We start from the raw sequence: 25,829 nt of genomic DNA, 5'->3' as shown, positions 1-25,829 counted from the left end.
GGTACGAGAATGTTCATAGCAGCACTATTCACAATAGCCAAAAAGTGGAAACCACCCAAGTGCCCATCAACTGATGACTGGATAAGTAAGATGTGATGCATCCATGCAACTGGATGTTACTTTTATTCCGTAGAAAGGAATACAGGACCAATTTGTGCTACTCATTCGGGCTACCACATCATGAATCTTGGAAACATTACGTTCAGTGGGAGAAGCCAGTCACAAAAGACCACATATTCTATGATTCCAGTTACATGGAATGTTCAGAGTAGGCAAATCCCTAGAGACAGAAAGGAGACCACTGGTTGCTCTAGGGCTGGGGTGGGGGTGGGGCTGAGGGAAAATGGGGAGTGGCTGCAAATGGGTACCCTACTGGGTTGATGGGTGTCCCCTCCACCCAAATTTGTAACAAAAATGTTCCAAAATTGATTGTGGTGATGGTTGTACAGCTCTGTGGATATACTAAAAGCCACTAAATTGTATACTCTAAATGGGTAAATTGTATGGAATGTAAATTATATTCCAATAAAGGTGTTATTAAAAAAACATTCAAAGCGGGCGCCTGGGTGGCTCAGTTGTTAAGCGTCTGCCTTCGGCTCGGGTCGTGATCCCAGGGTCCTGGGATCGAGCCCCGCATCGGGCTCCCTGCTCTGCGGGAAGCCTGCTTCTCCCTCTCCCACTCCCCCTGCTTGTGTTCCTTCAACATTTATATGTCTCTGTCAAATAAATAAATAAAATCTTTAAAAAAATAAAATAAAAAAACATTCAAAGCTATACAAAAATGACGGGGCGCGTGGCTGGCTCAGTCATGGGAGTGCATGACTCTTGATCTCGGGGTTTTGAGTTTGAGCCCCACATTGGGTGCAGAGATTACTTAAAAATAAAATCGTAAGGAGGTGGGGGGATGGGGTAACTGGGGGCTGGGCATTAAGGAGGGCACCCGATGTAATGAGCACTGGGTATTCTATGCTACCGATGAATCGCTAAAATCTACCTCTGAAACTAATAATACAGGATATGTTAACTGAGTTAAAAAAAAAAAATCTTAAAAAAAAAAAAGCTATACAAAAATGCTGAAGAACTTTGAGAAGGATCTTGAATAATCCCAACAGGGAGAAATTCCCTTTCTGTCAGTAATTTAGGGTGTGGAGAGGTTGAGAGTTAAATATCAGATGTTGGTTAAAACCAGATGGGTTGCTAGGTCTGCTGCTGATCCGCTATACTGACTGTTGGCCTTTTAGGCAGAACTCTTTCAGTTGAAAGCCACAGAAAATCTACTCAACCAGGCTTAATGAAAACAACAATACAATTTTATCTCACATACTTGGAGTCCACGGTGGGCACTGGCATCCGGACAAGGTCACGGGAGCGATTTCGGTTTCCTTCGTTCTTGCCTTCATGCTCAAGCTGCCCGCATCTCTGTGTGGTGGCCCTTACAGTTCCTGGTACAAGAGGAGAGAGACTCTTTCTTGCTAGCTCTCACACAGTTCCGGGACTGTCCAGGGCTGGCTCCCATTCCTACAGCCAGGGAGTAAGGTTTGCTTCAACCAAGTTCCATGGGCAGAGCAGGATAGGGTGGCTCCCCCAAGGAAGAAAGGCTGGGTACACAAAACATGTCCACTACGCCAAAGGAAGCTCTAAAACTTGCAGAGATTTGAGCATCATCTCAGCCCCATAAATACCTGCCAAATCAATGTAGGAACACACAGAATGGAGCTACTGCAGAATCCTTTTAAAGCATCACATTCCAAATTCTTATTCCATATTTTAGAGAAGCAGTAACACACAAGTTAGGACAGATGCCAAGGTCATCAGCCAGATGCCATGTTAGCAGAGGGAGCTACTTCAATCAAGGATAGATTGTTCCGTGATCCAGAATTCTGTCCGAAGAGATAGGTCGCTCTGGTAGATAGCAGACCTTTTCTTTTTCTTTTTTCCCTGACGCGGCCGCAAGAAACGCTAAGGCCGCAAGAAAACAAAGGAAGCAGCAGTCCAGTATGAAGAGCTGGAAAACACTCTGCTGCCAACAAGCGTGTTGCAGTTTGCCCTTCTTATTTGAACTGGTCATAATCCGGTGGGTGTCTGATCCAGGATCCGAAGGCCTGCTCTCGAAGCACAGTCCAGGCTTCCTGGTAAGCAGATGCAGCCTCCTTGTATTCGTGGTACGTCTCCAGCTTCCGCATCCTAAGGCACACACCAGCAAGCACACAGGCTCTCAGGGATCAGCTCAGCATGGTGGCCAACTGAGCCAGCAGCCGGACAGATTTCTAACAGAGACCTAGGAACAGACCTCGGAACGGGAAGATTTTGGTATGCTTTCCTATAGCAACTCTCTCTCCATTGCAGGAAATTCACCAGAAAGCAACATGAATTGAAACAAGTGATAATAAACAATGCTAGTCTTGTCTGCTCCTGGTGGAATCAGATAAAACAGGAATAACTACTTTTTGGTTTAAAGTGTTCTGGGAAATGGCTTACTGCAAAGAAGTCCCCTTCCCTATAAGACTCATGGATGCCCCTTAGGTCTACCTATGACGGACCCTCCAAACTCCCATTCTGTCTCAATGACTAGCTGAACTACCCACACACCAATCTGGACAAAATTCTTGCTTCCTTGACCAACATTAGTTATGCTTCTGTCCTTCTCCCAGGCCCTGAACTCTGACCCCTCCTCAGCGTGAGTGCGCATCAGAATGTGTAGTGACCCCTTCTTAACAAACTACCCCCCCACCCCACCGAGAACAGACTGATTTCAAGAAAAGACATTTCCTATCCACCTGTCCCCTCACACTGACTGTGCATCCCATGTTCCCTGCCCGGTTCTTTCTAGCCTTGCTCACTGCTCCCCAGAAAGGAAGACTCCTTCCCGCCCGCCCTAGACGCTTACAAACCATACGACCTCCGTGTCCTCGCTTTGGCATCAGTCCTGCTGTGGCTTTAACAGCCCCTCTCTAACTGCAATGATCCTTTTGAATAAAGTCTCCCCTGATCTTAGTTCAGATTTGTTTTCACTGACACACAAAATGTCTGGAACCCCCTGGTCAGTTTGATTCATTTTTCCAGACAAAAAATGAGCAAACAGACCACTGACCAAACTGACTGCAGGACATCATTACCGACTGCAGTATGCACGGTAGTTAACAAGGGGCCAACTTCTTCATAGAGAAGTTTCTAGCAATACCTTACCTTCCCCATGGCTGTACGATAAAGAATTTGGCAGGTCTTGTTGCCAGTTGCTGCGAGGGAACCACCACACCCTCTCAATTTCCCCGGGGGTAGGAATGTCTTTGTTCTTCATGGTGGGCCCCTCTGACCACACCTGAGTTTACACTTAATGAGGCGACTCCTGGTGGGCCTGAGACAGATCAGGATGGAGCTGGCCATGCCAGAAAGACTAACCACAGAGTCCAGTGGGGTCTGTGCTATCAGTCTGACCTCCTGACCTGAGGGGGAGATGGTGAATGAGTTCAGTCACATCACGTGGCAAACTATTCAGTCAGGCTGACGTAATGAAACCACAGTAAAACCTCTGTACACCGAAACTTGGGTCCCCCTTCTGGCTGGAGATACAGAGTGATGTGCTGGGGGGGGGTGGTGACACATCCTGAGGACATAGACGAGTTGTTTGGGACCTTCTCAGACCTTGCCCTACGTGTCCCTTCTTTTAGCTGGTCCTGATTCATATTCTTTACATTACAAAGTAATTGTTCAGTATAATGCTTTCCTGAATTCATCAGTTGTTCCAGAGAACAAATGAACCTAAGGGGGTAGTGGGAAACCCTGAGTTTGTAGGCAGTGGTCGGAAGTGTGAGCAGCTTGCGTCTGTGTAGGAAGTGAGGGCAATGACCTTGGGTATTTAGTGTCTGAACTGCCCCCACCCACCTGCCCCCAGAGCAGTTTTAGAGTTCTCTATGCTCCTGCTTGGAAGCAATTTCAGTCGTGAAGCTGCAGCTCACAACCACTGATGTGAACAAAAGAGAAAGAGAAGAGAGTGATGTTCCTAACAGACGTTATTGCTCCCCACACACTCATGTATCTGCCTTGCTCTCCCTCTGGAGGAAGGTGAAAGGAGAGCCTGGAACGGGCCAAGCCCCAAGTCCCCCCGCTCCAGTCCTCTGTAACTCTGCACGACTAAGCAACCCACCCTGCACACCTCACATCTGAGTTTGCAATCAGAGCCCCAGGGAGAGAGGAGTGCACGGGTGGTAATTAAGTGCCCACGGACTCCTGCCATTCGTAAGCCAGAATTAACCCCAAGCTTCCTAGAGTTTCGAAACAACATGGTGTCTACAGCATCACCTGAGGGAGTCTGGCCACTTGTCCTCTGAAATACTGCTTAGCAGTCTCTGAAATGATCTAAAGAGTTCCACTTTGCTGATCCGGGATCTGTTTGGAAACAGATGACAAAGAGGGTTTATTAGAAGTGTTTAACATGTACCAGCCCCTATCAGAGATGCCAGGCTTCACACGGAGCTTTCTTAGGTTTGAATGCGCCAGAGCCCCCATTTCCACCTGTTCTTCACATGAAGAACATCTAGACCTGATTTGGGTGAGGGGAAAAAAAGGAATCTCATCTTAAGAAGTGTCATCAGGGGGTGCGCCTGGGTGACTCAGTTGTTAAGTGTTTGCTTTCAGCTCAGGTCATGATCCCAGGGTCCTGGGATCGAGCCCTGAATCTGGCTCCCTGCTTCTCCCTCTCCCACTCCCCCTACTTGTGTTCCCTCTCTCGTTGTCTGTGTTAAATAAATAAATAAAATCTTAAAAAAAAAAAAGTGTCATCAGGGGGAGCTTGCGTGGCCAGTCGTTAAGCGTCCGCCTTCGGCTCAGGTCATAATCCCAGGGTCCTGGGATCGAGGCCCGCATCGGGCTCCCTGCTTGGTGGGAAGCCTGCTTGCTTCTCCCTCTCCCACTCCCCCTGCTTGTGTTCCCTCTCACTGTCTCTCTCTCTCTGTCAAATAAATAAATAAAAATCTTAAAAAAGAAAAAAGTGTCATCAGCGGTGAAATCATCAAGGGGACAGGTTCAAGTGGGGTAAAGACAGAAGTGGCTTTACTAAGCTCCCCCCAGGACACCTACCAGCCACACCAGGCTACCTCTTTTCCAGGGAGCTGGCCCTGTGGGTAATACTGCTCAAGACACTGCAACGGTTTCAGATTCGAGTGCTGCTCCCTGTGCGAACTGCGGTCCTAAATTCCACTTGGACGAGCACTGGACTGACTCTCCTCTGGGCACTGTGGGCCTTTGAGGCCAGTCCTTTGCTTCTACCACGAAGCTTCATGCAGGCCATAGTTTGGAACATCAGGGGAAGTGAATGTGGCCAGCCCACCTGGCCACCAGCCCACCGGGGCCTTCCTGCTTTTGCCCCTCCATGCCATCCACGCCTCCTTTCCCTCCCTTTCACAGTTCATGAGCTGATTTAGAGTAGGGAAGCATGTGTGCCAAGAAGGGGCAATCTCCTCTTTACACAGCAGAGCCTTTGCCGTTCTCACAGACTGTATCATCAGCTTGGACACTGTGGCCAAACGGGGATATGGGAAATAGGGAAGTGTCCGGTCTGTCAAAAAGCTCCCTCACCTGGCTGGCACCTAGGCTACTTAGCAGGGGGCCCTGAGCCCTCACAAGCTGCTCCCCCTGGGCCTTAACTGAGCTCGAGTGGCAATTGGTGCCTGGCAATATGTGGTTCCTTTAACATTAAAAAACAAACAAACAAACAAAAAAACCCAGAGCCAAAAAACTAATGAAACTTATTTTGTTAACAGATTAAAGGAGAAATGTAATATAATTGTGAGAAACTCCCTCTCCCTCTCAAATAAATAAAAAAAATCTTAAAAAATAAAAAAAGGGGGGCGCGTGGGTGGTTCAGTTGGTTAAGCGCCGGTTCCTGATTTCGGCTCAGGTCATAGTCTCAGGGTTGGGAGATCAAGCCCCGCGTCGGGCTTCATGCTCAGTGTGGAGTCTGCTTGTCCCTATCCCTCTGTTCCTCCCCCTGCTCGTGCTCTCCTTCTCTCTCTCTGAAATAAATGAATAAATAAAATCTTTTTAAAAAGTTGTCAGAGGGCGTCTGGGTGGCTCAGTTGGTTAAGCGACTGCCTTCGGCTCAGGTCATGATCCTGGAGTCCCTGAATCGAGTCCCGCATCGGGCTCCCTGCTCGGCAGGGAGTCTGCTTCTCCCTCTGACCCTCCCCCCTCTCATGTGCTTGCTCTCTCTCATTCTCTCTGTCAAATAAATAAATAAAATCTTAAAAAAAAAAAAATTGTGAGAAAAAACATTCAGAAAAGCATTTGTTAGAGTTCAAGATCCACAGAATGATTTAAAACCTTTTAGCAGGGCGCCTGGGTGGCTCAGTCGGTTAAGCGACTGCCTTCGGCTCAGGTCATGATCCCGGAGTCCCGGGATCGAGTCCCGCATCGGGCTCCCTGCTCGGCAGGGAGTCTGCTTCTCCCTCTGACCCTCCCCCCTCTCATGTGCTCTCTCTCTCTCATTCTCTCTGTCTCAAATAAATAAATAAAATCTTTAAAAAAAAAAAAAATAAAAAAATAAAAAAATAAAACCTTTTAGCAAATGAGGACGAGGAAAGACAGTATTTACGTCCAAAAAGGGTGTCTATAAAAACCTGCAGCAAATTCATGTCCTTAAAATCAAGAATAAGATAAGGGCACTGCTTTTATCCAATGTTACACAGAAGGTTCTGGCCAGTAAGACAAGAAATAAAAGGAGTAAGTCATTATTTGCTGATGTTTGTGACATTGTCAGTTCTAGCCAGGATAGCAAGTCAAGAAAAAAATAAATTAATTAAAGGAATGGAGGGTTGGAAAGGAAATACTATTTGCAAAAGATCGTTTACATTGAAAAAAAATGCAAAAGGATTTCCAGATAAATTAGGATAATAATAAGAGTGAACAAGGTTGCTGGATACAAACATTAACTGCAACAGGGAAAAACAAATAACTGTAACAGCAGTGACCAGAAAATGAAGTAAAAAGAAATTCCTTAAAATAGCATCGTGGTAGCTAACCTCCAAGATGGTGATTATTTTTTAAAGATCTATTTATTTATTTGAGAGAGAGGGGGACAGAGTACGCACGGACGTGCATACACACACAACCCAACACAGGGCTCAATTCCAGGACCCTGAGACCACGACCTGAGCTGAAATCGAGTCAGCTACTCAACCAACTGAGCCACCCAGGTGCCCCATGGCAATTTTTTTAAATTGACGTAGAGTTGACTTACAATATTATATTAATTTCAGGTGTATAACGTAGTGATTTGACAATTACATATGTTAGGAAATGCTCATCACAGTAAGCATAGTTACCTTCTGTCACCACACGAAGTTATTACAGTATTATTGACTGTACCCCCATGCTGTACTCTTCATCCCCATGACTTATTTATTTTATAACTGGAAGTCTGTCCTTTTTTTTTTTTTTTAACATTTTATTTATTTATTTGAGAGAGAGAGAGAAAGTACAAGTTGGGGGAGGGGCAGAGGGAGAAGCAGGCTCCCAGAGGAGCAGGGAGCCTGATGTGGGGCTCGATCCCAGGACCCTGAGATCATGACCTGAGCCGAAGACAGAAGCTTAACCAACCGAGCCACCCAGGTACCCCTGGAAGTCTGTACTTCTTAATCCTTTTCATCTTTTCTCACCCATCCCCTCCCTTCCCTCCCCTCTGGCAACCACCAGTTTGTTCTCGTATTTCTGAGTCTGTTTCATCATTTTAGGAGACGGGACCACACATCTTATTGTTCAGGAAGCCTAGACAGTCTTACAGACTCAACATTTCCATTGCCCACCTCACCCACCCAGAATCAGCAAAATAAATCAGCAAAAATAAACTAGTGTCTTGCCCAGATGCTCGCGCTTCCCCTTGAAACACTGAGAGGTGACCCCTGAAACTTTTGCTACAGCCCAGGGGCCACTGATGTGCAACTATGCATCTGGCTTTATTTTTACAGAGCATTAATGAAGCATCCACCAAAACAAGAAACCTTAGCAATCAACCGTGCCCATCTGGAGCTGGAGATGGCTCCACATCAAGGTTTGTTAAAGAAACACATCACTTAAACCGCACTGGAAGGAGCCCTAAAGGATTCGATTTACCACCAACATTGTAGAGAAATGTCAAGGCCTCCAGGGTCACTGTAAGAAGCCATCAGTGTGAGCTTAACAGCTTCTTGAGACCAGTTCTGTAAATGGTTCCAACATTCTTCTCTCTGGAGGAACAAACAGCCCTTTCTCTTATCAATGTTTTTAGCCTAAGTCAATCGCCTTGTGAGTAATGCTAAGGTATCATACCTATAAAGACAGAAGGGGGATGCTGGGAACCTCTCCTCTGCGGCAAAAAGAGCTCCCTCCAGAGAGATAAGACCTTTTTGAAGATTTATTCAACAGCAGAACAGAGTGACCATACTAGTAATTCCTCCATCAACAAGACCTACTCACTAGTAACCACTCAGGTCATCTATGGAGCACAACAATCATCCACAGCCATCCTGGCAGCCGCCTCTCTCCAAGGAGCCCGGGTTCCTTTCAGCAGCAAGGATTACACTCTTGGATACTAGGTTCTTCCTGGTGAGTTGGTTAACATTGCTGGTTGGTGCATCAAAGAGCCAGGAAAGCTATACACACATGTATAATCTCTTAGAGATTACACATTTACATTGTTTTTTTTTTTTTTTTTTCAAGATTTCATTTATTTGAGAGAGAGAGGAGAGGACATAGAGGGAGACTAAGAGGGAGAAGGAGACCCCTGCTGAGCAGGGAGCCCAACACGGGGCTCGATCCCAGTACCCTGGGATCATGACCTGAGTGGAAGGCAGATGCTTAACCGACTGAGTCACAGAGGCTCCCCTAATTGGTATTCTTAATCTGGCCCTATCTCCTATCTTTAACAAACTCAGATGCACTTAGGTGTCTTTTTTTTTTTTTTTAATCCCTCATCCTTTTCTTTTATAATCCAATGAGGCATGTAATGATCTCTCCGGGATGCTCTGGGATGGGAAGAGAATTTGACACTTAAGGGAAAAGAGTAAAATGAAGCTTCTTGAAAATGAGGGTCCTTTACCTGGTGTCTGTTATTATTGCATTGTGTGTAAAAGAACACAAGGACTTAAATGAAATATTTTCTTTTCCTATTGCATTAGTATATTAAATGTCTCTAATGTTGCAGTCCACATTCATATTCCCCACAGTTCTAAAGAAGGTGGTCCCAGGATGCCAGCACGAGGGAATGAGCAATGAGAAACCCTGTGAGTCTTTAGAACAGAAGAAACTGACTCTTCCACACAGAGTATGACGCTTCTCTGGACAAGCGAAGGGGAACTCAATCTTGACAAGGTGTTTGCTGCAAGCCTGCACCACATTTGCCGGCACTTCTACCACATTCACGGGTGAAACACACTTTTAGTTCCCCTTGCTCTACAGGTGGGGAAACGGAGGCTCAGAGAGGTAATGTGCCCAAGGTCACACCCTGGGGAGAAAGCGAACTAGGAATTAAATATGTCTCCTGAACCGTAAAGCTTCTGCTCTTTCCCCCCTCCACTTCCTCCCTGTACGGAGTCTGCCTTCTAAACGGAGAGACATCTACAACCTGTCAGAGACCTCAGATCATCTACTCCAACATCCTCATTTCACAGAGACGCACGCGTGCGCGGAGGCCTGGAGAGCAACTGGGCCGTCCAAAGTCATGTGGATAACTGGAGACAGAGCGAGTGTGGGAACGTGAGGTGCTCCCAGTCAACAGAGAGCACCAACGTATTGGGACAAGCCGGGAGAACAGCACTACAGGAATTTGAAAAGAGGATGGTAATTGTGAGCCAGAAGGCAGGGGTAGATGAGCTGAGCTCTGAAGGTAAAAGAGGGCGTGGATTCCTAGGGAAGAGCACTGGTACCCGAGCAAAGAGCAAAGCACAAACCGCAGCCACAGCCGGGTGGGTGGGGCTGCTGCCGGCCTGTGCACAGAGCCGGAACTCTGCAGGAAATGTGGTCCCTGTGAAGGTACGACCCGCCCTGCCCACACACCCTGGTCTGTGGCTAACAGCTAGTCCCCTGAGAGATGTAAACAGTGGCCCGAAGCCTGGAGACGCTTGGGGAGAAACTGACCCAAAATCTCCACCCCTAATTTTGTCACTGTCACTCACTCTGCAGACTAGGCCATTTCAACCCTGGTTAGTGGCTGCGAAGAACAAAACTTTCTCTTTTACAGTCTAAAGAATCATGGAACACTACATCAAAAACTAATGATGTACTGTATGGTGACTAACATAACATAATAATAAAAAAATACACAAAAAATAAAAGTCTAAAGAGATGTAAGTTGTTACTGCTGTCTGTGTTGGGGCCGGCAAATAAGCATATCAAAAAGAAACAAATCCACCTGTAAACTTTAATTACAACTTTTTATGAGGAAATAGTAAAGAGATGGAAAAACAACTCAGAGTGAAAAGAACTACAGTTGACCTTTGAATGACATGGCTTTGAATTGCACAGGGTCCACTTACACAGGATTTTTTCCAATAAATACAGTATTGTAAGTGTACTTTCCTTATAATTTTTTAAAGATTTTATTTATTTGAGAGAGAGAGTACAAGCAGGGGGGAGGGCAGAGGGAGAGGGAGAAGCAGACTCCCTGCTGAGTAGGGAACCAGATGCGGGGGCTTGATGCCAGGACTCTGGGATCATGAACTGGGCCGAAGGCAGACCCTTAACCGACTGAGCCACCCAGACACCCTCCTTGTAATTTTTTAAATAACACTTTCTTTTCTCTAGTTTACTTTATGGTGAGAATATAGTATATAAGGGGGTGTCTGTGTGGCTCAGTCAATTAAGTGTCTGACTCTTGATTTCTTCTCAGGTCATGATCTCAGGGTCGTGCGATGGAGCCCCACAATGGGCTCCACGCTGGGTGTGGAGCCTGCTTAAGATGCTCTCTCCCTCTCCCTCTGTCCCTCCCTGCAACTCATGCACATGTGTGCACTCTCTCAAAAAAAAAAAAATGGTATACAATATATACAGAATATGAAATACATGTTAATCAACTGTTTATGCTATCAGTAAGGCTTCTAGTCATGAACAGGCTGTTAGTGGTTAAGGTTTTGAGAAATCAAAAGTTATACATGGATTTTCAAACGCAAGGGGTATCAGCGCCCCTAAACCTTCCACTGTTCAAGGGTTAACTGTACCTGTAAATGGTGGGATCCTATAAAAGTCACTCAGGGGCAGCTCACTGACCCGAGATGTAAATGCCTTTGGTGGAGAGGCCATTCCCCTGCAGCCCCTCCCACCCTCAGGCTATTAAAGACTACTGGGAGGGAAAAGCAGAGTGGGATCATCTGAACATTTAGAAAAAGAAAAACCAGTAAGGCGGATGCATGAATTTCAAATACAAAGGGAGTCCCATGTCCAGCAGACCTCATGCTCTACATTTCAGTAAAAGCCAATTTGAAGATAAAAAATCCTGCTTTCATGGTGCCCTTTTTGCCAGTCCAATCACTGTGGAGCTTCACAAATGATTCTTGGGTTCCAAGCTTCACCTAATGAAACCAGGATCCCTAGTGGTAAAGCCCAAGAAAGTGTTCTTTTCAAAATCTTCCAGGGGGAAGAACAGTCTTTCCAAAAAAATGGCAGCAGGACAACTGGATATCCCCGTGCAAAAGAATGAAGTTGGACCCCTTCCTCACACCTTAAAGAAAAGTTAACTCAAAATGGGTCAAAGTCATAAACCTAAGAGCTAAAACTATAAAACCATGAGAAGAAAATAGAGCAAATCTTTGTGACGTTGAATCAGGCAATGGTTTCTTACCTGTGACACTAAAAGCACAAACCATCAAAGGAAAAAAGATAAAACGGACTGACTTCATCAAAATTTAAAACTTCTGTGCTTTAAAGGACCCTTTCAAAAAGTGAAAAGACAACCCAGAGAACTGCAGAAAATATGTTCAAATATGTCTGTGATAAAAGACTAGCATCCAGATTATATAAAGAAATATTTCAATTCGGGCGCCTGGGTGGCTCAGTTGGTTAAGCGACTGCCTTCGGCTCAGGTAATGATCCTGGAGTCCCCGGATCGAGTCCCACATCGGGCTCCCTGCTCAGCAGGGGGTCTGCTTCTCCCTCTGCCCTCTTCCCTCTCGTGCTCTCTGTCTCTCATTCTCTCTCTCTCAAATAAATAAATAAAATCTTAAAAAAAAATTTTTTTAATTCAACAATAAAAAGATAAATAAACCAAGTTTAAAAACGGGCAAAGGGATCAGAATAGATATTTCTCCGAAGAAGATATACAAATGGCTAATAAGGATATGAAAAAAACGCTCAACATCAAAAGAAGCATGAACACTTATTAGGGAAAGGCACACCAAAATCACAATGAGATAGCACATCACACCCACTAGGATGGCTACAATAAAAAAGACAGACAATAATGAGTGTGGTAAAGGAGGTAGGATAATTGAGACTCATACATTGCTGGTAGGAGTTTAAAATGGTGCAGGTGCTGTGGCAAACAGTTTGGCAATTCCTCAAAAAAGAAAAAAACCCCAGGGTTATCATAGGACCCAGCAATTCCACGCCAAGGTATACCCAAGAGAATTGAAAACGTATGTCCACCTAAAAGCTCATTATATAAAAATTCGCAGCAGCACCAGTTCTAATAGCACGAAAGTGAAATAACCCAAATGTCCATCGATGGAAGAATGGATAAACAAAAAGCAGTAGTCAGATCCACACAATGGTATACAGGAATGAAGGACTGATACGTGTTACAACAGGGATGAGCCTTGAAAACCTTATGCTAAGGGGCGCCTGGGTGGCTTAGTCGTTAAGCGTCTGCCTTTGGCTCCGGTCATGATCCCAGGGTCCTGGGATCAAGCCTCGCGTTGGGCTCCCTGCTCAGTGGGGAGCCTGCTTCTCCCTCTCCCACTCCCCCTGCTTGTGTTCCCTCTCTCGCGGTCTCTGTCAAAATGAATAAATAAAATCTTTAAAAAAAAAAAAAGAAAAGAAAAAGAAAACCTTATGCTAAGTAAAATAAGCCACATACTATATGATTTCATGTAGTGAAATGTCTAGAATGGACAAATCCACAGAGACAGAAAGCCGATTCATGGATGTCAGGGGCTGGAGTAGGGCCTGGGGAATGACTGCTAACAGGTTCAAGGTTTCTTTCTGGGGTCATGAAGATGTTCTGGAATTAGATAGTGGTAAACAGTGCCTGCACAACCACCATCTCCTTCTGCCCCAATATGGCTGTACCTGGCCTGAAGGCACCTGATTGCTTTCTTCGTTGTTCCCTGCGGAAAACCATTGGCAGTGACATCCAGTGGCTGCTCAGGAACTGCGCTCCAGCTGATGGCTACGAAAAGACAAGATTCTGGAGTTAAAACTGTTCAGTTTCCTGTGAACGTCAGAAGTGTTTTCACAAAAATATTTCCCTCTCCCTCCAGATCAGAGTCAATGGCTGCCACTCTGATGCTTGGCCTCCAGAATCTAGTAATATAAAGAGGTTCATCACTCATCATCTTCATTAGAAGACCTAATAACCACTAAGCCCCTATTCTATGCTGGGCACACAGTCAATGCATGAAACAGGATTTCTCATTTAATCCTCATAACAATCCTGGTAAGAACATGACATATTTTTTTCATCATAGGCATACTCTTATAATCCTCATCTCCTCTTTCACCCCTCCCACCCGATAACATCAGTTTGTTCTCTAGAGTTAAAGGGTCTGTTTCTTGGGGCACCTGGGTGGTTCACTTAGTTAAGCATCTGCCTTTGGCTCAGGTCATGATCCCTGGGGCCTGGGATCGAGTCCCACATTGGGCTCCCTCCTTGGTGGAGAGTCTGCTTCTCCCTCTGCACCTCCCCCTGCTTGTGCATGCTCTGTCTTATGAATCTAAAAAAAAAAAAAGTCTGTTTCTTGGTTTGTGTCTTTTTCCCCTTTGCTAGTTGTTTTGTTTACTAAATTCTACATATGAGTGAGATAATATGGTGTGTCTTTCTCTGACTTATTTTGCTTAGCATAATACACTCTAGCTGCATCCACATTGTTCCAAATGGCAAGATTTCATTTTCTTCTATGGCTGAGCAAGAGTCCACTGTGTATATACACCACATCTTCTTTATCCATTCATCAGTCGATGCAAACTTGGGCTGCTTTCATAGCTTGGCTATTGTAAATAATGCTGCAATAAACATAGGAGTGCAAGTATTCCTCTGAGTTAGTGTTTTGTACTTTTAAGGTAAATACCCTGTAGTGCAATTACTAGCATAGGTCAGTTTTAATTTTTTGAAGAACCTCCAAACTGTTTTCCACAGTGGATGCACCGGTTTGCATTCCCACCAACAACAGTACAAGGAGGTTCCTTTTTCTCCACATCCTTGCCAACACTTGTTTCTTGTGTTGATTTTAGCCACTGTGACAGGTGTGAGGTGATATCTCACTGTAGTTTTTATTTCCATTTCCCCAATGATGAGTGATGTTGATCATCTTCTCATGTGTCTGTTGGCCATCTGGATGTCTTCTTTGAGGAAATGTCTGTTCATGCCTTCTGCCCATTTTATTAATTGGACTAAATGTTTAAGAAATGATATTCTTTTTTTTTTTTTAAAAGATTTTATTTATTTATTCATTAGAGACAGAGAGAGAGAGGCAGAGGGAGAAGCAGGCTCCCAAAGAGCAGGGAGCCCGATGCAGGACTCGATCTCAGGACCCTGAGATCATGACCTGAGCCGAAGGCAGACGCCCAACCATCTGAGCCACGCAGGCGCCCAAGAAATGATATTCTTATCTGAAGACGAAGAACCTCAGGCTAAGGCAGGATGAGAAAGTTGCTCGAGCATGAACCTGCCTCAGGGTGGTCAAGCCTACACTACTGATGACTCAGGGAACAAGCTGCCTTCCTGGGGCTGGATGCAACCCCTCCCAGGCCATTTCACAGTCTGGGGAAAAGTTACTCCAGGGCAAGCAGAGCGCGGATACCTTACCTGCACCACAAGGAACAAGTCGGCCCGGGCCGTCAGCCCTTTTGGCCTGCACTGCGCAGCGGCTCTGTTCAAACAGGAAACCTGACTGCTCTATTTTCACTTCTTGAACTCCAAAGCCTCTGGGTAGCGCTGAGACATTCCGACACCTAAATGTGAGGGAAAATGCACTCAGTTTGGGCATGCTCCTCGAGGAAGACAGTGTCTAGGCCCGTGGACCCCTTCACCACCGCTGAGTCTCGGTGAGAGGGTGTGACAGAAGAGAATCGAGATCATGTGAGCCTTACAGCCGGAGGAAGATCCCTTCCTATCTCTCTGAAGTGAAAACGGTGAGCTGAGTCACCACCTCTCAGTGACTTCAGGGACTCTAAACTCCAGTCCTGGTACTGGCTTTGAAAGATTTCAAACCCTTAAACAGAAATATTAACTTGTTGGCATCTGCTTCCTAAGGAATCCTCCAAACACACCAGAAACCAAAACTCTCCTATAATATAAAAGCTTCGTTTTTCCCTCTTGGGTCTTTCATACCATCTAGAGGCCAACATTGACACTGCTCTGGAACCAAGTGGACAGCAGCTCTAAAGCCTCAGAATAGGGAAAGCATGGAAAACACAGAAAATGTCTTGGGCATAGGGGTGCTTTCGTTGAAAACATCTTATTGGGAAATAGTGGATACCATAGAATTCATCCATTTTAAATGTATAATTCAAGGGTTCTTTTTTTTTTTTTTTTACTATATTCACAGAATTGTGCCACTGTCCCCACAATCTAAGTTTATCACCTTTCACCCCTGATAAGAAACCCTGCACCTATCAGCAGTCACTCCCCACGCCCTTCTCCAGCACCCACCAATCTACTTCTGGATTTGCCCATTTTGGACATTTCACACCGTGAAATCATACGCTATGCCGCTCCTGCCACTTAGCACAGAGCTTTCAAGGCTCATCCATGTCGCAGCTTGAGCCAGCCTTTGCTCCTTTTTGGGGCTGATAACCCAGTGTAACAGTCTATCACCTTTCATTTATCCATTCACCAGCTGATGCACATTTGGACTGTTTCACTTTGTGGCTATTGTGACTGGTACTGCTATGAACATTCACGTACAAGTTTTTATGTGGATGCATGTTTTCATTTCTCCTGGGTACACCCCCCCTGGAGTGGAATTAGTGAGTGTGCTCCCCGGACTCGGCCTTGGGAGCAGTGCATCCGACATGAGAGGCCTCCCCTGGCCATGGCCTCACTCTGCCCTCATTTACCATAGCCTTAACTGGGCTTGGCTGCCCTTCCTTAGGAAGACCACATTTGAGTGATCATCCTTTGTCTTTAATCTTTCAAAGACACTGACGTTGATGGTTTTTAAAAATTACAGTAGTGATATATATGTACATTGCACAAAAATTAAAAAACAGAGTAACCACAAAGAAGAAAAAAAACCCAAAATATCACAACTCAGAGATAATCATACCAATATCTTGGTGTATATCCTCCCACAATTTTTTTTCTATGTGCATATATACTTTAAGACCAACACGAACTCATCATAATCTTTTAACTTGCTCTTTAAAAATTATGAGCATCTTTCCAGGTCAAACATTCGTCAATATTAGTTTTAACAAAAATCACCTAAGCTACTGCTGGTCATTTCACTAGTTTTCTTTTCTTTCTTAAACATGACTACACACAAAGCTAAACATTTGAGCGCTTTCTTATTTCCTTAGGACAAATTCCTAGCAATGGAACCGCTGGATCAAAACGTATAGATGTTTTAAAGGCTCTTTGGACATCCTCTCAGACTGCTTCGACCTCCCTCCCTGCTCACCTCCCGGTCAGAGCTCTCTGCATGGCCTCCTGGCTGTATGGGCACCTCCCAATCACCACGGCTGACAGGTAGACGGGCTCTTCTAGAAGGTGCATCAACAGTGCCCCCTGGCATCCGAGGACGTTCCACCGGGCCAGCTTGTCACTGCAGGACAGGGAGCAAGTCCGGTCTCCCCGGCCGGGCTTCACTCGGAGCAGCCCCACCTGGTGATACGCAGCACCAGGCTTCCCCGAGTCTCCAGCTTCTCCCGGCACACATTTGGCTCCGGTTCTATAAACGTCCACTACTTTGGCACCACTGGGGGCCATTCCGGTGACAGTGGCCAGTTCCTCTGCAGTAAGATGAGAGCCACTGACACTTGGTGGGACTGGGCCACTTTCCTGATGGCCAAAACTCTGATGGTGGGCCACAATGTCAGGAATCCCAGGCTCAGGCCTCATCTTTTTGGTCACAGGACTACCCAAGTCTTCACATTTCTTTTTATCTTCAGGATCTTCCAGGTCACTACTGGCTTCTACTAATGGGTTATTGGCCCAATCTCTATGGATAGGACAGCAGGGCTGATCTTCAAACTCAAGCATTGGAATGATGGAGGCATCCCCACCTGCAGGAGAAGGAACCCCTTAAAAACCAGTGGTTCTTAAAGTGAGGCCCCCGGATCAGCCACATCAACATCCCTCAGGAACTTGTTAGAAATGCAAATTCTTGGAACTCACAGTGGACCTGCTGAGTCTGAACTCTGGAGGTGGTCTGCAGCAGTGTGTATTTTAATAAGCTCTCCAGGTCATTCTGATGACAGGGGAACCACTGTCTGAAACAAAGTTTAATTCTATTTTCTTAGCTGACCTGAGATGAATTAGGAACACTTGCCCAAATTTCCTGAGTAAGAATCCTTTGTGGCTCTATCCTACCTAAACCCAGTGAGTTAGAAACTCTGCGGTGGGGAGGATCTGGAAAGCAGAATACTTTAACAAAGATCCCAGGTAGTTCTCATCACAGGAATTTTTGGAAACACTAGCTTAGAACAGGGTTTGTCAACGTTCCTAGTACTGACATTTTGGGCCAGATGATTCTTTGCTTGGGGGCTATCCTTTACATCAAAGGATGGTTAGCAGCTCCTTGGTCTCTACCTACTAGGTACCAATAGCACCTCCCAGTCTGACCATCAAAAATGTCTCCAGGGGCGCCTGGGTGGCTCAGTTGTTAAGCGTCTGCCTTCGGCTCAAGTCATGATCCCAGGGTCCTGGGATCGAGCCCCGCATCAGGCTCCCTGCTCCGCGGGAGGCCTGCTTCTCCCTCTCCCTCTCCCCCTGCTTGTGTTCCCTCTCTCGCTGTATGTCTCTCTCTGTCAAATAAATAAATAAAATCTTAAAAAAAAAAAAAAAAGTCTCCAGATGTTGCTAAATGTCCCGAGAAGCAAAACTGTCCTGAGTTGAGAACCCTTGGTTTACGATGAGCACAGTTTCCCAAGTGCATTATGTGGAATGTTATCCCGTGAGATGCTTTGGAAAACTAAAGTGGGAGGTTGATTTCATGGTTAAATATTTTGGCAAAAATGTTCCCAATTTCCCCATCTTGGAGATTTATGTGCATATCTTCACAGTAAAGACTCTGCAGTGAATTATACAAGTGGTGTTTCCCTGTGCTGGGTCAGAGAATTCTGACCTAACTCTGTGCTTAAACAGAATAACAGAAAACCAGAGGTTAGTAAAAAGCATAGCTTCCCCTTGAGAAAGGAGCTACTTCTTCAAACACTAACCTAGTGTGTTGCTTTTCTAAAGTGTGTAAATAATACATCTGTAGTCTTTTATAACCTAAGAGTGGGAAAGGCAAGAGATGTAGAAGTGGGACTGTTGCCAGAAAGGCTGGCTGGTGGAGTTCCAGAGACCTCACAAGGTGACAGTGACTTTGGAGAACTGACTGGGGCCCACCTCCCACTCTGAAGGCTCGGAGATTTGATCCAGACAGATGCCTAAACTCTAGATGCTGACTCATGCTAATAAAACTCACAAGTAAGAGTCTGAAGCAGCTAACCTAGGCACCAAATTATCAATTAGTAATGAGGACTAAAGGCAAAGGGAGATGGACAGTCACGTTCTCCATGTAATGTCCTTTCCTCCTGCAGACAAACCATGCATGGGCATCACAGTTCAAAAGATGACCCATTCGCCCAGGGCAGTTAGGTCAGTAGTTCTAGATTTTGATTTCACAGACCAGTAAAATTTCCAGATTTTATGATCAACAGAGGGGGTGATCAATTTTGTATTCCATCAAGCAAGATCTTTAAAAATCCTAATTACCACTATTTTTTTTTCCTAATTGCCACTATTTAAAATAAAAAGATAAAAATCTCGTAACCTTTCCATGGAAAGAAATTAGCTTTTTGAAAAACTCACTATAGTCCTGATTTTTCCCATTTGGCTATGGACCAACCTGTAGACCAGATTTATGTGGTCTAATTAGTTGGTCAGGCTAGCTGTGATCCACAGATCTCTCTCTCCACAAGCTACACCCGCCATTGGATCAGCCAAGCCCTGGCTATTCAAAGTGTGGTCCACAGGCCAACACCACTGACATCATGGGGACTTGGTCAGAAATGCAGAATCTGGGGCGCCTGGGTGGCTCAGTCGTTGGGCGTCTGCCTTCGGCTCAGGTCATGATCCCAGGGTCCTGGGATCAAGCCCCGCGTCGGGCTCCCTGCTCTGCGGGAGGCCTGCTTCTCCCTCTCCTGCTTCTCCCTCTCCCACTCCCCCTGCTTGTGTTCCCTCTCTCGCTGTCTCTCTCTGTCAAATAAATAACTAAAATCTTAAAAAAAAAAAAAAAAAAAAAAAGAAATGCAGAATCTTAGGCTTCATCCCAGACCTAATGAATTTGAATCCACATTTTATTAAGATCTGTGGGTGATTCATAGGCATATTATAGTTTGAGAAGCACCGAGTTAGGAAACATCCTTTTTTGGACCAGGGTATCCGCTGCTCATAAGAAAGCACGGATGAGTCCTGCCTATCTCTGTATATAATTTTTCTGGCCTTTGACTCAACCAATTCTTTTCTGATAGACTCATTCTTCCTTAAGCTGCATTATATTTCTGATTTGAACTATGATCAAGTCTTGACAGCTCTTCTGTCTCCTCGGAGCCATTACCTATATCTGCTCTAATTGCATGTATTAGTTTTAAAGTTTAATACTTACAGGACAATATTATATCCTTACTTCAAAGGTTTTAGGGTAAGGAAATTTTACTACCATTCCTAAGCTGCTATCTAAAAGGAGTAGAAATTATTCTCCATTTTCAAGACAAATAAATATACAGTGGTCACCCCTAGGCTATGTCTGGTCCTCCTGCCTGATGCAATCACAGCACCTGAACATCCCCTTATAACTCATCAAAATTTAACTGAACTGATCATGACTAGATCCACATTCCAGAAAGGATTCTATGAGGCTACGCAAGGGACCAGTCTTACTCACTGCCATATACCCAATGTCATACTGTAACTGACAAGTAGTAGAAAATATCTGTTGAATGAATGAACAGAATGAGTTTCAGGATAAATCGCTATAGAACTCAAGGCTTTGGACTTCTAAGCCCAACTGATGGTTTCAGACCTTGTGGGGTTTCAGCTTGAAGCTTCCCAATCCTAACTGGGAATCGAGAACTGCAATGTTGCTCCTTGATGGAGAAGTGATCAGGCACCATGGCCTGTTCAGAAAAAGGCACTGTCCACTGTTTGCAGCTACACTGCAGCCAGAAGAGCTTTTTTGAGAAATGTATCTATGGATAAGAGGACATAAGTAAACAGACAACGTAACATTAATCCAAAGGCTTGACTATACTTACAGGGCGTATGGCTGGAGAAAAACACAAACAAGAGGTCTGGTCTGAGTTTCCACAGCCCTCTCTGAGTTCCGGGGACAAAGATGCTATCCTCCTTCAGGGCGGCCGCCAAGTGGAGCTGATGGAGAAGGTACCTAATGGGGCACAAGGTGTTATCAGAATGAACAGCCAATCTCTGCGGTGAAGGGAAACACTCTGGCTGGTTGATGACTTTCTAAGAAAGAGTTACTGAGACTGATGGGACTGGCAGTGATTTGGAATTACGAGAATGATCTAGACCAGTGATTCTCGGAGTGTGGCCTTTGAACCAGCATCATCTGAAATTTGTTAGAAACGCAACTTCTCAGGTCCCACCCCCGACCTGCTGAATCAGAATCTCCGGCGGAGGGCCCAGCAATCTGGTTTTTCATAAATGTAGATAATTCTGATGCAAATCAAGCACGAGAACCACGGTCTAGACCAGGGCTATTCAAAGTGTAGTTCACAGACCCACATCATCAATGTTACTTGAGAGTTTATTAGAAATGCAAATTCTGGGGCTCCCCATGGCAGGCTAAGTCACATTCTCTGGGGATGTGCCTTTACCTTTGGAAACTCCTCCTGGCTATGACCTCAGCATGGCTATCATTGAGGATGTCTCCTATGGCAAAGACAGGACACTAGTGAAGACATACAGAACCTGGAGAGGCCCTGTTTCCTAGCAGTAGAACGCAGCGGTTTCCCCCGGCGGCCAAGACGGCCATGTAGCTCCTGGAGGACTGTCAGGAAGTACTGCAATCGCTGATGGCAATGCAGGGGTTCCTCAACTCAGCACTACTGACATTTTGGGTTAGAAAATTCTTTGTTGTGAGGCTCTGTCCTGTGGAAGGTAGGATGTTTAGTAGCATTCCTGGCCTCTACCACCAGAGGCAGGAAGTATAGTATCGCCCTCCCCTGAGTTGTGGCAACCAAAAATGTCTCCAGCCACTGCCAAATGTCCTCTGGGGGACAAAAATCTCCCCATAGCTGGGAACGACTGCTTTATAGGAAAATAGCTGGAGGAAAGGGATCCAAGTCTTTAGTACCCTGATATCACACTTGAGCATGGGGTGATACAATTCCATCAAACTCAATCCACAGTGGTCCTGGCACACAGAAGGCAAGGCTGGGAAAATGGGGAAAGCAAACTTGGGAAGCAATCTGCTAACTGGATGCAGGAGGTGAAGATGCCAGATCTCTAAGGGATTTCCAGTCTTTTTGGTGTCCAAATCTCCATGTAATTCGAGATTGCTCTTGGGGGGCCCTGGACCTAATGGGGAGCAGCTAAGTCCAGGGAACTTTTGTTTTGCGCATGAAAATACTGGCCAACTTCCAATCTATGCAGAAAGCATGTTCCTGGTGGCCTTTGCCTCCATTGTGTATTCCGATTCTTAAAATGAGTACTGTCCTTCCCAATGGAGTGACAGGGGGAATGGAAAGGTCAGCCACCTCAGTGATGTGGCCCCCCCTTTTTAAAAAATATTTTATTTATTTATTTGACAGAGAGAGACACAGCAAGAGAGGGAACACAAGCAGGGGGAGGGGCAGAGGGAGAAGCAGGCCCCCCGCGGAGCAGGGAGCCCGATGTGGGGCTCGATCCCAGGACCCTGGGATCATGACCTGAGCTGAAGGCAGACGCCCAACCGACTGAGCCACCCAGGCGCCCCTGATGTGGCCCCTTTAACAGGAAGAGAGGAAAGGACAAAATGCAGGGTGGTTGCCAAAGCTCCCTAGACAGGCGTTGTTTAAACCCTACCCAGGCTTACCGCTCCTCCTCATTTTGGACTGGCCTATGCATTTCGTTCCTGTTCCCATTGAGACAACTTCCTTTGTCACTGAGAGGAAAAGAATGAATCATTAGGTGAGCTCTTATAAAATGTCAAATGTGGTTCGAGCACCGCCAGCTCCCACTGCAAGTACTGCCCACCACTGCAGCTGACACCAGCCAGGACTGTCCCTGCCCGGCCATGAACAGTTCCCCTACCATCTCTGACAGGGAGAGGGAGCGTTGGGAGGTGAAAAGGCCTCACCTTGTGCTGGTTTGTTAGTGCCGCCGCAGGCCTGGTCAGCTGCAGGTTTTATCTTCACCACGGCTGCTAGTAATGTCCACTCACGGTTGGGCTCAGGCTTCCCCTGCTTGGGCAGCCTGGTCCTATAGTGCTCGTAACACAGCTGGGCAATCTCATCTGCGGTCCACATGGTCTGAGTTAGTGCTGAGCCTGATCAAAAACCACAGCCATTGGAAGTACAGAAAAGAGAACCAACGCAAGATGCTACAACTCTTGCCCAGGTGCTTCAACAAGCTTTCAGGGTAGCCGGACTGCATTCATACAGAGGTTTTTCTACCTGGAATTGTAATGGTCATTTTCTTCTACTACTTCCCTGTCCCCTCTCCCCCCTTTTTAATTTTTAATTTTTTTATTTTTTAAAGATTTTATTTATTTATTTGACAGAGAAAGACACAGCGAGAGAGGGAACACAAACGGGGAGTGGGAGAGGGAGAAGCAGACTCCCTGCCGAGCAGGGAGCCCGATGCGGGACTCGATCCAGGGACTCCAGGATCATGACCTGAGCCGAAGGCAGTCGCTTAACCAACTGAGCTACCCAGGTGCCCATCTCCCCCCTTTTTTAAAGTAGGCTCCATACCCAGCGTGGAGCCCCACGCGGGGCCTGAACTTGTGACGCTGAGATCAAGACCTGAGCTGAGATCAAGAGTTGGAGGCTTAACCCACAGAGCCACCCAAGCGCCCCTCCCCTTTTCATTTTTAAGGAAAGATCAACTAAGTCCCAGATTCCACCAACCCCAGAAGACACCCTATTTCTTAAAGCTGTTTCTTTTTAAATGTTGGACATCTGACATGTATCTAATGAATCTGAACCTACTACAAAAATAAAAGCGCATGAGAGGGAAATATCCTTGCTACTCCAATTTTCATTTGGAAGTAGCACGTCAGGTACTGCAGACCTCAGCTGCCTTTGGGCAGACTCTAACCATATATGGTTTGTCTTTCTGGGCAGATGGTCTTCTTTTCCATCCTCTTTTTCAGACCTTTTATTTTTCTCTTCTCCGACTTTATCCCAGAAGACTGACTCTTTATCTCCCTCTAATAAATCTCCACTGATGACCCCCATCAAGAAAACGCTTTAATTTCTCCTATAACGTTTTATGAGGCAGGTGGGAGAAGTGACAGCCCAGAGCTTTCTCATCAGTCGAGCGTTCTCCTCACAGGATTTTGCGCTGGAGTTACCCTTTCTGCGTTATAATCCTGACTTTGCTACCAATTGGGTAGATTACCTAACCTCTCTCTTCCTGTTTCTTTATCTGTTAAAATAGGGTAACAGTAGTATTTAATCTATGGGTTATTGTGAGGACTAAGTAATATACATAAAAAGCAACTGCTACAACGTTAAGCACTGTTACTGTCAACCATGATTAATATTCCAAAAAAAGGAACATTTCATGTTCCTGATTGTCTTGAGCTCCTTGGGAAGCAAGGGAGCTGCAACGGCAATGTAAAGCCATGAATAAAAAACCATTAAGCAGACCAGACCTGAGAGGCTACTTCGCTAGGAAACTCTTCTATTCTTGTCTCTGCTCACTCAATGATTTCACTTGGACTCAAATGTATGAAAAGCTTCTTAGCAGAATGAGATCATATGGTGATGGATACAGCTCAGCATTTTTTGTTGTTGTTTTAAAAAAGGCTTTACTGAGTCCCAATGCATGCAGCTTCTGAAAACTGCTATTTCTACAATGAGCCCCCAGCATTGAGTTAAATTAAACAAGGCCATTAGATTGATGCGGCTCTAATGTTATGGTGGCCTATGTAAGCAAACCATGATCTAAGTCTGTACATGCCTCTAAGTTAAAAAAGCAAAACACGGGGCGCCTGGGTGGCTCAGTTGGTTAAGTAACTGCCTTCAGCTCAGGTCATGATCCCGGGGTCCTGGGATCGAGCCTGCTTCTCCCTCTGCCTCTGCCTGCCACTCCCCCTGCTTGTGCGCTGTGTCAAATAAATAAATAAAATCTTAAAAAAAAAAAAAAAGCAAAACACTAAGGATAACCAATCACAAACAGCCAACCCAGGCTTAAACTTTTGCAACCAAGTAATTTCCTTTCTTGCTACACTCTTTGTAAGTCTCTCCCCTAGCTCTGATCTGCAGTGTTCCTAACCACTTTTGGTTTGGTGCTGCCTAACTGGAATTTGTTTTTGCCCTCCCCCAAAACTTAAAATTTTTAATATGCCTCAGTTTATCTTTTAAGAGTTCTAATGTGGGGCGCCTGGGTGGCTCAGTCGGTTAAGCGACTGCCTTCTGCTCAGGTCATGATCCTGGAGTCCCGGGATCGAGTCCCGCATCGAGTCCCGCACCGCATCGAGTCCCACATCGAGTCCTGCATCGGGGTCCCTGCTCGGCGGGGAGTCTGCTTCTCCCTCTGACCCTCCTCCCTCTCATGCTCTCTGTCTTTCATTCTCTCTGTCTCAAATAAATAAATAAAAAATCTTAAGAGTTCTAATGTGGAGGCCTGCTGCTGCAATAAATGGTCATGGTAAATCAGACCACAGTGATGGAAAACCAGAATCTGGCAGGAACTGACATAAACTGTGACTTTAAAGTCAGAATCAGGAGGCCATGTATCTCTCCAGGCAAAAGAAAAGCATGGGAGATCCTAGAATCCTCTATTTGGAAGGGATTTTCCCTTCTCATTTCAAGGCATCAACGTGCAATCAAGCCAGAGGCACATACCATGAACCACAATAGCTAGGGAAGACAGAACCTGCCAGAAGTAACGTTGACTCCCTAAGATGATGCAGCCCAGAACTATTCCATCCTCTCATTCACGTAGTTGTCTGGGTGAGCGTGCACAGGAGCTGCAATGAATCAATGTTTTGCTAAACTAGGTCCACTAAAATCCAAATCTCCAAATCCACTCTTAGGTTCATAACTTCATATGAAACAACAGCTCGGTTAAACAGGCATTTCTTTGCCCACAAGACCGCATGTTGCAACACTTGCAAAAAGCGTTTAAGAACCCACTTCCTAAAGTTAAGGCAGGTCGGCTGCCAGGGAGAAAAGGCTTTGGCCTTCGCACTCACCCCGCCACAGCCGCAGCCCCTTCTCGGAAGGCTCTAGAGCCGGGGTGGAGCCCATTCGGCCGGTTACCCGACAGG

At 45.7% G+C, this 25,829-nt stretch overlaps 1 protein-coding gene across 4 annotated transcripts in view; it reads right to left on the bottom strand.

The window, feature by feature from the left end:
- Positions 1-1,944: 1,944 nt before the first annotated feature.
- Positions 1,945-25,829, bottom strand: part of ADAT1 (adenosine deaminase tRNA specific 1) — a 24,221-nt gene continuing 336 nt past the window's right edge. Inside the window, exons 2-11 of one of the 4 annotated variants that reach the window (XM_035024748.1) lie at positions 25,755-25,821; positions 22,689-22,877; positions 22,425-22,493; positions 21,226-21,280; positions 20,644-20,774; positions 16,803-17,406; positions 14,987-15,132; positions 13,252-13,351; positions 4,300-4,386; positions 1,945-2,184 (exon numbers count right to left, since the gene is read on the bottom strand). In XM_035024748.1, coding sequence (XP_034880639.1) covers positions 2,052-2,184; positions 4,300-4,386; positions 13,252-13,351; positions 14,987-15,132; positions 16,803-17,406; positions 20,644-20,774; positions 21,226-21,280; positions 22,425-22,493; positions 22,689-22,877; positions 25,755-25,821 — 1,581 coding nt within the window. In that variant the 3' untranslated portion in view covers positions 1,945-2,051. Of the gene's footprint in view, positions 2,185-3,186; positions 4,387-13,251; positions 13,352-14,986; positions 15,133-16,802; positions 17,407-20,643; positions 20,775-21,225; positions 21,281-22,424; positions 22,494-22,688; positions 22,878-25,754; positions 25,822-25,829 lie in introns of those variants that run through there. The other 3 variants (XR_004682843.1, XM_035024749.1, XM_035024750.1) reach the window with 3 other exon arrangements.

This window comes from Mirounga leonina, unplaced genomic scaffold, assembly GCF_011800145.1.
Source record: "Mirounga leonina isolate KUSES-001 unplaced genomic scaffold, KU_Mleo_1.0 Mir_180, whole genome shotgun sequence".
NCBI classification, from domain to species: domain Eukaryota; kingdom Metazoa; phylum Chordata; class Mammalia; order Carnivora; family Phocidae; genus Mirounga; species Mirounga leonina.
The sequence above is the reverse complement of the archived record's forward strand: the minus strand, read 5'-3'. Positions and strand labels throughout refer to the sequence as shown.